The sequence below is a fragment of the Vigna umbellata genome, chromosome 8 (assembly GCF_029865625.1).
Source record: "Vigna umbellata cultivar VRB3 chromosome 8, Vumbellata_1.0, whole genome shotgun sequence".
Lineage (NCBI taxonomy): Eukaryota > Viridiplantae > Streptophyta > Magnoliopsida > Fabales > Fabaceae > Vigna > Vigna umbellata.
The window spans coordinates 35,092,827-35,106,166 of NC_142172.1; the positions used below are offsets into that span (position 1 = coordinate 35,092,827).

Below are 13,340 nucleotides of genomic sequence, written 5' to 3' on the forward strand. Positions count from 1 at the left end.
AATACCGATTCACAAAACGCCAAGTGATTTTAAATAAGTTAAAGATTAAAAAGAAAGTATGGCACTGTTGATAATATAGAAAAACATTAATAATTTTTAAAAGCATATAAAATAAAATAAAAGTAGAATATTAAAATTTGTTTTAATCTTGTTTTGTTTCTACTTTTAAGTAGTTTTATAATAATGATGTGATTGCAATGATGTCATTATGGTTAATGTGACAATTTTTACAACGTTATGAGAAAAAATCATAACATTTTGGTTGGGGACACGGAATGGTAACGTCATCTTTAATTACTTTTTATAAAAAAAAACGTAAAGAAGAAAAATAAATTCAACTTCTTATAGATAAAAATTAATTTAAGCACAAGTTAAGGGGAAATTTATACAAAAATGTTTTTTAATATTTGTTTTAAACTTATAATAAAATAATTTAATTTGCTTTTCCAAAATCAATAGTAATGAATTTCATTTAGGTGACATTATCAATGGACAAAATCATTAGTTGGTTATTTTTTGTTTACAAGAGAAAGAGGATGACTAAAAATATACTTTTTTTTAATAAACTGTTGTAAAATTTAATATATTTTTTTTTATGTTTTGTATTTAAAATTGCACCTCATGGACAACTTATTAAATTTAAGTCGATTGCGCTTGACTTAAATTTTAAATTGTTTAATTTTATAAGTTTGACTAGGCTTATGTCAAATAAACAAGTTATTTTGGTTTGCTATACAAAAATAATAAGAAAAAAATGTATTTTTATATTTAAATCTATTAAGAAAAATAATTTTAATTTTAGATAGACAAGTTAATGTGTATAATCTATAATACATATGTATATGTTTTAATAAATTGCTTTTTTAATATTTTAATAAAACTGTTCGAAGCGTTTCTTCCTTAGTTTGAAGATTTTGATTATTAATATTATATTTGTAGTACGATGATATGAGCTTGAACAAACTTACATCTCTTCATCTGGAAAATATACTCTTTATAACACTTAAAACGTAAGCCATGTTCGGTTATTTGCGGGACGAGAGTTAACTTCCCGATCAACTTCTAACGTGGGGGAAAAATCTAGTGTGCCCAATCTCATCTACTTTTGATCTATATTGGTCGGTTGAATGAAATTTATTTATTTTTTATCTGTATTTTATAATTTTTCCAAATCAGATTTCTGATTTAGTTATATAGATTTTAAAAATAAAAAAATCCGAATTTTAAATCCAGATTATATTCAGTTAAAAAAATAATCTGATCCAATCTTCGATTCAATATTTAAGAACCCTATATCCTTCTGTTGCTTCTCCTTTGCAATTCACTCGAAATTTTTCAAAATTCCAAGACCCTAAATCCTCTTTGCTGCTTCTTCTTTGAGATTTCTCTATTTCAAAATTTCAGGAACCCTAATTCCAAATTGGTTTTTCACGAAAAAAAAAATCTGGATCCAAAATCTGATCTACAGATTTGAATTAAGATAGAATATAAATTAGATCTTTGAAATTCAAATCAATGCTCAATATTGTTTATGGGGGCTTAGTTTGAAAATTTTTCAAACACTTGATTAATTTTTGAAACACTTAAAATTGTATAATCAAAATAAGAATATTAATTTTCAAACACTGGATTAATTTTTCAAAAACTTAAAATTGTATAATCAAAATAAGAATATTACTTTACCATTTTTTTTTATAAAAAACAAACTATGGTATGAATTACTTATGTTTGTCGAAAATATCAAACAAAGTCATGAGAGTTTTTTCAGTCCATTTAACTTATAACATCTTAAATTTGTAATACAATGTTTTAATCATATTATCTTTATCCAAAAAAGAAAATACTCTACTATTTGTAACATCAAATGACTATTTAACTAAAAAATAAAAAGAGATCAAAGTTTGTACATATATGTAACATTTTTTTTATTTCTTACAAAGTAAATAAATAAGTTTTTTGGTTGTTAGATTTATTTGAAGTGATTATATTCTCATTTTAATGACCTCAAAAATACATTAAGAAAAACATATTATCTTTCACAAAATTAACTTGTAATTCTAAACTGGTTTTATTATTATTAAATAAAAATTATTAAGATATAAAATAAATAAAAATTTTCTAAGTAAAGTATTATTTGATATTTGATTTTTATTGTTGTGATGAAATGTGACAAAGAAAAAAAAAGGAAAAAATAAAATAAATTTCCTTAAAAGAATATATATATATATATATATATATATATATATATATATATAATTTCCAAACTTTAACTTAAGATCCGAAGAGTTTTATACATATCTACATCCCTCTTTGCTTTTTCATAGCCTTCACAAAACATCTCTAGAAAATATTTTTCAAATATTGGTTTCTAGATAAATGTATGTTTTAATATAGTAATAATTTGAATCAATATTATGTTAATAATTACAAGCAATATTGTTAATGATATTTAGAAATAATATCTTAGTATAGTTTGTTGATTGAGTTTTTTTTTAAAGAGAAAGATATGATCCTAACAATGGACAAAGTTTCTCACAAAAAGTATAAAGAATGATAAGTTCTCACATAAAAGGGGTTATGTCAACGACTATTGCCAAAGAAGAATTAGCAGAGTACTAAAAGCTAAGAAGATATGTCATCTTCATACTTTTTTTTCTCTTTTATTATACTTTGACGTTTTTCTTCTAAGTGCATTATTTTTAGTACACACAAATAGTTTGTTTTTAAAATCATAAAAAGAAGGTCTTCCCACATGTCTCTTAGTATTGGTTAGATCCCTTGATATTTTCAAATTTTCTTAAAAAATATACATATTAAATAAATAATTCTAAAAAATAAAGAATATTTTCTTACTATATAATTTCCATTTTAAAAAAATACTAAGTCTTAAAATTAAAGATAAAGATGTTTTCACGTTCATAAAAATATGAGCACTCGTGTTATCGTCCGCATTGTCCCACCATTTCTAAAATACCGAAAAAAAGTACTAAAATCTTTAAAACCAAAAATATCAAAATTGTTAAATAAATTTTCTTTAAAAGAACTACGTAAACCTAATTTATCATAATGAGAATACGTAGGAGCGAAGTCAATCATTTATAAAACAAAAGAATATATTTGTTTCTTTATAATATTGTTTTTTTTGAAGAAAATTAAATATTTTGAAAACCACGTCAACTTTGTACAGTTAATTAAAGGTACTGTCTTCTTTAGGCAGGCACGCGGTAGCGTACTAATGTCTTTCTTAGGTGTAACCGATTTCCGAATCCAAAATTCAGTTTTCGTAGACTATGTCTTACTTTATGATTTTCCATAATTTTTCAAGAATAAATTATGGTGGCGACTCCCAAAACCTTTTTTCTTAAATCTGTTTATTTCATAATATTATTTTTTTGAAGAAAATTAAATATTTTGAAAACCACATCAACTTTGTACAGTTAATTAAAGATATTGTCTTCTTTAGGCAGGCGCAGTAACATACTAATGTCTTTCTTAGGTGTAACCGATTCTCGAATCAAAAATTCACTTTTCGTAGATCATGTCTTACTTTATGATTTTTCATAGTTTTTTCAGAATAAATTATGATGGAGACTCCCGAAACTTTTTTTCTTAAACTTGTTTATTTTTAGTTCATAGTTATGTCAGGATCCGATTGCGACAAAATGTTTATGAGAGACAACAATTCCTTTGTAATGTTTTATGTGATGAAACCAATGAAAAAATATTTTAACCTTAACCATTATTTGATATAGTAAATCTATCATTATTATGATGAAAATCATATAGACAAGACAATTTGGCGTAAAACTAGTTTCCTTAAATGTCTACCATAATTTTAGCAGCTTTCTCATTGAAGTCATCCATTTTAGAATAACTCGTAACAATTAAGGTCGTCTTGTAATCCATGTTTAGCATTGTCCACAATGAGTCAATATATGATTGCTAAGCTGCGCAACTTATAAAGCATAATAAGTAATAAAATAAAACACAGTGATAAGAGTCTCGTATAATATCTAGCTTGAAAGATGCTTTTTTTAAATTTAAAATTTTAAGCATAGATGCACTCAATGATGCTTATCACTGAGCATTAATTTAATGCAACTCGATTATATAAGAGTGAAGATTTCCATCCTAGAGGGAATAATAGTAAAAAAAAAAATGACACAAATATGGAGAAACATAACAAACATTGATAAAATTAAAAATAATAGAATAAGTAACTAAATTACGATTTAAGATGCTTAAGATTTTGAGTTAATATATAATCATTATTTAATATTTATATATCCTAAGAGGACCGATATCCTTGTATCTTTATAATTTTTCATTGCTGAAAAACAAAACGTAAGTGATCCATGTATGCATCTGAAAAAAATATTTACGAAGTATATACTATTATTATTATATCAGAAGAAAAAGATGAGATAAAAAATCCCACAATATACTAAAATCAGGTTTGCAAAATAGCCTTTATGAAAGTGTTGCTTCTTTTAACTTCTTCGAAATCACTTATAAAATTAATACCGAGTTAGTAGTATTTGAAAAACTGCTTTGAATAACTTTTGAAAAAGGATTGACTTTGAAGATATTTTTTTTAATCAACTAAATAAAGTGGTTTCAATTAAAAATTAAAACTCTAAGCTTTCGGGTAAAACTTTGGCCTTTTCAGTTTTGACGCCTTTTGAAATTTGAAACCATTTGCAATTTTGCACGTGTGTTTGTTTTCACCCACGTGATCTTAGCATGCAATGGATTTGACTGCATATAACTCTTCGTTGAAAATAGAAAGACTATGTTTTGTTTTGCAAGTTGCATACATAATATGAGTTTTTAAGCCAAACAGAAAAGTTTTAATTATGATTCTGATATTATTTAGAAGGTGAGTTTTTAAGCCTAATTCAATCTCACAAAACCTGTTTGTAAAAAGAGATTTACATCTCAATTATATATTATAATTTGACTTTATCTCTACTCGACCACTTTTAATAAAAATAATAAACTTATCTTTTTTATTTTAAAATTAGACTTTGCATACTATAAAAACGAATAATTTTAAAATAAACTAAATTTCCATTGAAACATAAAAAATATATTTTACCAAAAAATAAAAGGCACGCAAAATTAAAATTCAATTACATCTCTTAAAGCTTCCTCAGTGAAACTGTTTTTCTGACTTCACCGAAAGAGCACACTTGCATTAAATACTGAATTCTTTTCTATTTTTTAGATCAGTTTATTAGATAAAACTAAACGTAAACTATGAATTTTTAATATCTTCCTATGTATTTGAGTGTGGAAGACAAGTCAAATTTAGTCCTATTTTTTTTTTCTTGAATGAATCCATTTGAATCTCTCAAGATTAAAAATTTGTTAAGATTTATTTATAGAAAAATCACTACCTAAACAAATATGTAAATATCAACGAACCATGACTAACTTCAAAAAAAAAAAACGAAAATTCGGGTAATATTTTTTGTAAGCCGCCAAGCATCTCGTTTTCAAACTTTTTCCAAGTTGATTTGGTCCAAAAAGACAATCACAAGATTACAAGTATTTATATCTATTTCTAGAACTAAATATTACTCGATAGGGTAAGTAAAGATAATTGCTTTTATCATAAATAGAATAAACTTGTTATTGTAAATAGTGAAGGTTGAAAGAATAATATCAGCGATTAGGTTTAAGAACCATGGAGGAAGTGGAGATAACAGAGGAAGAAGAAGACGAAGTTGTGGTTGCTCCAACTAACTTTTCAATGGTGGAAGAGGGTATTTTTCGCAGCAGTTTCCCTCGATCTTCAAATTTCTCTTTTCTTGAGACTCTGAATCTTCGTTCCGTCGTGTAAGTTTAACGCTGTTTCTTTTCTTTCCTCCTTCGTTAATTTTCCATGCACTGGGTTTCATTCTGGTGTGTGACTGCAGATATTTGTGCCCCGAACCCTATCCACAGCAAAATCTACAGTTTCTTCAATCGCAAAATATCAAGTTCTTCCACTTTGGTATTGAAGGCAAAACGGTAATTAACTTTGTTTTTCGCAAGAATTATGATTTCATTCCATAAACATTAATTTGATCTGATACACATGATTGCATTACAAACTCAAACTCAGTAATTTTATTTTCGCAGGATCTTTCTGTGCCTGCCGTAAAGGATTTGATCTTGGAGGCCGTCAAAGTTTTGATTGGTATGTATATATAACTCGATTCGTATGTTAAAACTCTTATTGAACTATTTATTATCTCTTGAATCGTGATTATCATACATTTTAACTTGCTTCATGTTCTGTGGTTTCAGACGTGAGAAATCACCCAGTTCTAGTCCACTGTAATCAAGGAAAGGTGTGTATATAATTTTACTTTGTGGTTTTGTTTGCTTTATTTGATTTATGTGTGAGATTCAATGTTGGATAAAAACTGATAAATTTGAACTACATATATCTATTTGAAAATTTGATCAATATTCCTTGTTTTATATCTATGCAGCATCGAACTGGTTGTGTTATTGGATGCTTCAGAAAACTGCAGCGTTGGTGTCTATCTTCTGTGTTTGAGGAGTACAAGAAATTTGCTGGAGCTAAATCCAGAACGACTGATTTAAGTTTCATAGAAACGGTTGATCTCTTAAACCTGAGAAAGTGTCTTAACAGCATCATATACCAATACCTAGGACATTCTTCAAAGAAACGCAAGTTGCTGTACAGAGATGATAATCTCAAGGTCCACTTGACATCAGTTTAGCTTTCTAGTACAGCTCTGTTAATTGATCACTAATTTTGAACAGTGTGACATCAATTCCATTCATACTTTTATTTTATTTTTTTCATTTGTATTTTTTTATTCAAAAAATTTACCGGTGATTTATGGATGTGTAAACTTCAACTTTAGTTCTGTATTTAGTTATGAATCTAGAATTTTCAAGAAATATTAATTAGAAATTCAATGATCCATCTTTCTTTATTATATCAACGACCGCCATTATAAATGGGAGACATCCAACATAGAATCATTATGAACTTTGAAATTCAACTAATCATCTTCGTTAATGTGGCAATATTAATTATTTTACCATTAAATAAATAAAAGAGTGCCTGAATTCATTGTGTAACATCATAAAATATTAACGGAGCTCCAATATAAAATCACTGTAATTTCGTGATAACAGAGAAGAATACCCATAGAAAAACTAAATCATTATTAAAATTTCATATACAAACCAAAGCATAAGATAAAATGACGTTGAATGTTTAAACCAAATTTTCATTTAATGCAGTCTTATAGCATGCACTTTTGTCCATACTTCGTTAAAACACAAGTTCAACTCAAATCCGAGTATCCAAAAACAACATGAAAAAAGGAGTACCAGAAACACAAAATGAAAGTCCATGGAAATAGTTCGATTGAGAGCTGTAATGTAAAAACAAGACAGCTATAAACATAACAATAACTTTTGCATGCATTTGCAAGGTCGATAAACGGATCACCATGAAGTTGAAGAGAAGCATTTGCTCCTGTTCCCGTTTCAGAAACGTAGCTAGTGCCGGCTACGATCTCTTGCACTTGTTTCTCTGCAACGAAACACTGAACTGGACCCATTAGCATTCATCCAATCCTGAGAAAAACCTTCAAAAGAAAAAGGTATGTTAAATGGAGGTGGAACATAACGAGCAAGGTTAAGTCCATAAGGCATGGTAATGACATTATTCAAGAAAGAAGAGTAATGCATTGGGGGAGTGTAGGAAGACCCAATATTCATGTTATAGTTGAAACTTCCAAAAGGGTTGGATCTGATGAACATATTGAAAAATTCAGGATTTGTGTGATCAGGAAGTAGTTGAAGAGTGTGAACTGGAGGGTTTGGGGTATTGAAAAAGTTGCTAGTTCCGGGTGATCCAAAAGTCAATAGGGCATTGGCTGCAGCAACAGCAGCAAGTTGTTCATCTTCTTCATCATGTATATATTGTTTGCTAGGGTTTGGTTGTTCGTGATTGTGTCTTCCCTCATAGGTACTAATCAAGTTTTTTTGGTTACGCGAATCACGCTCCACGTGCTTCTTTACTGAACATCCAACAGTTGTGCATTTGTAGTAGGCCCTAGAAAACATCCATTGAAACTTGTCGAGTTAATGAATGATGTGGCAAAACTAAAATTTGCATTAATGTTTACGATACTATAGCATGAAAGCTTAGGTCTAATGTTGAGGAATAGAAGAAAATAAATAATGCATAGTTGAGCTTTGAGAGAGCACAATACCTAGGGAATAAATTTCCCTTAATAGGCTTCTGACCATACTTTCTCCAGTGATAGCCATCATCTACTGTATTCTGGTTTTGTCTCTTAATCTTCACTTCCACATTTTCTCTACGAAAACCCTTCCCTCTCCCTTTCTCACATTCCTCAATCGATCTCTTTCTCTTCCTTTAACATAATAAAAAATAATATCAATATTTTTTTTGGGTAAATTAAAATAAAACTGACATATGTTTGAAAGAGCAAAACCTGTTCTGGGAAGTGTTTGATGCTCCCCCGACAACACTGGATCTGTCCTCGTTACCGTTGTCTGTTGGAAGAACATGCTCTTCATCAACTTCCTCCAAATAAGAGGAAGGTAAAGGTTGAATTGTTTCACTCCAGCCACCAACTTCCTTGGAGCAAGAAATTTGATCCTCTTCATCAATTTTTGCATTAAGATCAAAGGGAAACTCCACCATTTTCACATCATTCGAATTCGACGAATGCACTTGTTCAACAGCTTTCTTAGGAGGACCAAGCACATCACAATTATCATTACAAACCTGATAAACTCATGTTATATATGATCAATTTTACAGGCATTTTAATAAAAAATATATTAGTGTTCACTCTATAAATAGAAGAAACAAGTATATAAATTTTGTAAGTCATACGACAAAACGAAATAAATAAAAAATATTTGAATTTAATTAAATTTTTAGAGTGGGAAAATATTTACCGATGTGAATTGTCAATTTGGATGCTTCCATAAGGATGAATTATGAGAAAAATAATAAATGCATGTTAGATAGAAATATTATCTTTTTTTTTACTCACTAAAATATTTTTTATTTAATTAATCTTTAAAAAGTAACTCATGTAATATTGAATGTAACTGTAACCTGTAAGTAAGGGGGAGAAAGTGGAAAGAGGAATTTTTGTAAAAATCGTGTTATTTTTAAATTAAGTTGATACTTAAAAAATATAAATTTGAACAATAAAAAATCCTTTAAAAACTTTAATCCAACTAATCTCGATCAATTCAATCCATTAGATTTGAATTGAATAGATTTAACATAAAGAATTGAAGAATTTCAACCCAACTTGATAATTTTTCAGTAAATATTGGATAAGGGATTCTAAAAATCCTACCTAATCACCACATAAATATCTCAAGTTCATATCTCTATATCCCCTTTATTTTTTTAATTTCATTTAACAAATTATTAAACTTTAATTTATTTGTCATTTTTCTTATCATACTTATTTGTTGTTACACTAAATATTACGGAGTAGTCTCTACCACTACATAATAATCACTAAATGTATTTGACGTGGCTAAAGTTAGATTAAAATAAAATATTTTTTAAACTAACATAAAAATGGGGGTTAAAAAACCTTTATGATCTATTATAAATATAAATAATATATATATATATATATATATATATATATATATATATATATATTTATATGAAGAAATAACTAAAATAAATAGTAGTACAAACGTGATAAAAAATTATAAATGACAAGTATTCACATAACATAATGAAACAATACCTAGCACAAGGACTAAAGCTAAAAGGTCAATATCTTATGTTATTCTGAAAAATACAAGCTTAAAAAAGATAAAAATAAAAATAAAAATGTATTTTATATCTATTGAAAATATCGCAAATTTTAATATACAATTCCAGTTAAAAAATTGGTTTCAATTCATCCTTTCCCATCTTAAAGAAAATAGAAAAATAATTTGTATATAATTAATTTTAAATATTTATTGTTTTTAGTTAAAAATGATTAATTAATTAAAAATATTTTAAGAAAAATTAATTGAAGCAACGTATAATAGAAAAATTGCCTTATAATAAAAAACATGAACAAGCTATTTTTTTAAAGAGAATTATGTAAATAGAGATGAAGTGTCTTATAATATATTTACAAACAATAAACTAATGATACTCCTCCAATGAGATAATCTTATTCTATTAGTGTATAATCATTAAAAACAAAATTACTTTTTTAACTATACTGATTTAAAAATTGAATCTGATACTACTAACTAAATTGAAATAATTTGACCTTCACTCTCCTAATCAGAACTTGTGATTTAAATGTAATTTGGGTAAGAAAATAGACAAATCAAATTATAAGACACACGCTAAGGAATCTAAAGAAAACTATTGAGATATGCTTTCCAGTTTTAAATATATGTTATCAATATGATTGTGTGCTACAATATTACAGAAATGGAAGAGTTATTTACAAAGTTATCATGAAACATTATAGATCTACATTTGTATGCACGTAAAATTGGTTATAAAAACTATAGATTTAAGATTTTCGAATGAATTAATGGATATTCTAGAGCTAGATTATTTCAAGTGTCCTTTAAATTTATTGTACTTCTCTTTTTACTAACAAAAAGCAAACATAATTTAGACAAAAATTACATGTTGGATGGCATAGTGAAAAATCAAGTGTAGATTTATAATTGATTGTGATTTAAACTGAAGTAACTCTAAGTAATTTTTGTGTCAAATAAACAAATTATACTAATTTAATTTTTAGAATATTCCAAACTAATTATTTTACTCCAAAATCATTTTAACAAAAATCAATACACAAAAGATAGAACTATTAAAAAGGGCATATTTTTTGTAATGAACAATAGATTGAAAGGTGATGATATACCTGAGAATTTGGAACCAAATTGATATTAATCATAGGTTCATTCAAATCAAAATCCAAATCCCTTCTCTCCTTATGAAAGCCCCTTTCTGCAGAATTGATAGCTGTGGTTTCATTGATTTGATGGTGCTTGTTTTCAATGGAAGTGGACATGGTGTGGTGAAAATTGAAACCTAGGTAGGTACCAATGAAGCAGATTTTGCTTTGAATATATTCTATACACATAAAAATGCTATAATGAATATATGAAAAATTTGAAACATGAATTAAGGAAATAAAAAACTAATAATTATCTACTTTTTTACACATACCCCAGAGTAGGATCATGAAAGGAAAATTTTACTTTACATATGTGTTTAAGCTGTTCCAATGTCTACAACAAGTACACAATTAAAAAAATCTTTAATTTTACCAAATCAATTTAGCAAATGAAAGTATTTTTCATTGTATATTTTAATTTAATTAAATTATGTCACTATCTGATGTATACAAATTTATTTTCGTGCAAAAAATTAATTATTGTTACAAAATTTTATCACTGATGGACTATGTGATTAGTATTACAGCAACACAATTTTATTGTCCAGGGCAAAGTGGACTGTATGATCATCAAGTAGCTTAATCAGAAGATGTTTGATTCATTTACAATAGATTTGTTTAATATAACTATTATAAAATATAAAAAATAAATTGAATCGAGTTTATTTATTAAATTTTATGAATAGTTAATAATTCATTTATTATTTCTCAAAATTGAATGAATTCTTTTAATAATACTTAACAATTCAAAATTAGTACATCCAACTTTTTTATAATTAAACTTTTTAGTTTATTTATTTTTAAATATTTTTTAAAAAATGTATTTTAAATTTATTTTCTATTTTTAAATTCTTCTTCTTCTTTTCTAAAACTATTATTTTGATAAAAAAATATACGAAAATAATTAGATTAAACTAAATATTTTAATCTATCATATTAATGAGCTATCTTATTTATTTAATTTGTAACCAAAAAAAAGTTATGAAGTCAGATTCATGAGAGTTTATGCAGCTCAAGATTCAAATTTTCCAAACATTTATACATATGATTCATATGAATGAGGAAAATAAAAACAAAGTCTATACCCATTCCTACATATAGTATGCTTATAATAAGTCTATCACATAGACAATAAACTACTAAAATTATCTATAAAAATCCAAAATTTCAGTTCATGTTTAAACTATATAATTACACATAGTCTTTCATTTCTCTGCCTGAGATCATACATACATATATACATATATATATATATATATATATATATATATATATATATATATATATATATATAATATTTAAAGGATGAAACTCTCGTAATATTTAGTTTTCCTTTAAAGTACTAAAAACATTTTACATTTATGAGTTTATTACATAAGACTATTTTTGTTAACTGTGTTCAACAATATTAGTTGAAAAATGGTAAATTTCTTTATTCAATTTTTTGTCTATCTATAGTTTCGTATGCGACAAATGTAATCTTCATAATGGTTCAATTTTGAACCAAAAATTTATGAAATAAATAACTTTGGTTCACATTCTTGAATTTTGATTTACACAATTTGAAAATTTGATGATTTTAGTCTCACCATTAACATACCATCCATTTTTAACGTTTCTGGTGATGCCACAATCCAATTAGCTAATTTATTTCTAGTTGGATAGTGAATTTATATTATTATACTTTATTTTTAATGTATTTAATAAATTATTTAATATTAAATTGTTTAATGTTATTTATTAAATAATTAAATATTTTGTATTAAATTACTTAACTTGTAAAAACTAAATAATAAATATCTCGAGATACTTATGAAAATTTAATATGATCGTATAGGTTAAAAATTGAATGCTAAGTAAATGCCATAAATATAAATGTAAATTCTTTAAATACGTTAACCAAAATTAAAACTATAAAAAAAAGTGTTCATTTTTCTAATGCACGAATAAAATGAACAATCAAAATTATGAGAAACAAATAATCGACTTATCATACTAGAGGAAAAAAAGTGTAATTAAGTTAATCTTATCAAACAAAATCTCATGTTTGATTTTGATTCATTAATTGTATTATAACGCAGATTGAGTTAATATAGTCTAAGTAAAGTTTCAAATTCAAAATGAAAAAAAAAAATTAGTTGGAAATGACCATGTTATTAAAAGTGATTAATAATTTTTTATACATGATAGTTAAGGAATTTGGTGAATATTTAAAATTAATAACATGGTGGTGAAAATAAAAGATAAAATTTTAATTTATGAAATCATTTATCATACTATAGTGAGATAAAAGGTAATTAATAAAATATATTAAACAATCATTAATTAGAATAGAGAATCGCCTTGCATAAAGTTTTAAGAAAATGATTGAAAGAATGTAAA

The 13,340-nt window shown here is 26.1% G+C and overlaps 1 protein-coding gene across 1 annotated transcript; it reads left to right on the forward strand.

The window, feature by feature from the left end:
* The first annotated feature begins 5,607 nt into the window (after positions 1-5,607).
* On the forward strand, positions 5,608-6,864 carry LOC124828459 (inositol diphosphatase DSP3-like). The gene is made up of 5 exons (XM_047301750.2): positions 5,608-5,841; positions 5,922-6,015; positions 6,127-6,184; positions 6,295-6,338; positions 6,483-6,864. The coding sequence occupies exons 1-5, from the start codon at positions 5,690-5,692 to the stop codon at positions 6,735-6,737; spliced, it is 603 nt and encodes a 200-aa protein (XP_047157706.2). The 5' UTR covers positions 5,608-5,689; the 3' UTR covers positions 6,738-6,864.
* Positions 6,865-13,340: the final 6,476 nt, after the last annotated feature.

Excerpts from the sequence above, each read along its gene's own strand:
- LOC124828459 (XM_047301750.2), top strand. The coding sequence starts at position 5,690 with ATGGAGGAAGTGGAGATAACAGAGGAAGAAGAAGACGAAGTTGTGGTT. Across the intron at positions 5,842-5,921 it reads CTGAATCTTCGTTCCGTCGT|ATATTTGTGCCCCGAACCCT; the intron begins GTAAGTTTAACG and ends GTGTGACTGCAG. Across the intron at positions 6,185-6,294 it reads GGCCGTCAAAGTTTTGATTG|ACGTGAGAAATCACCCAGTT; the intron begins GTATGTATATAT and ends CTGTGGTTTCAG.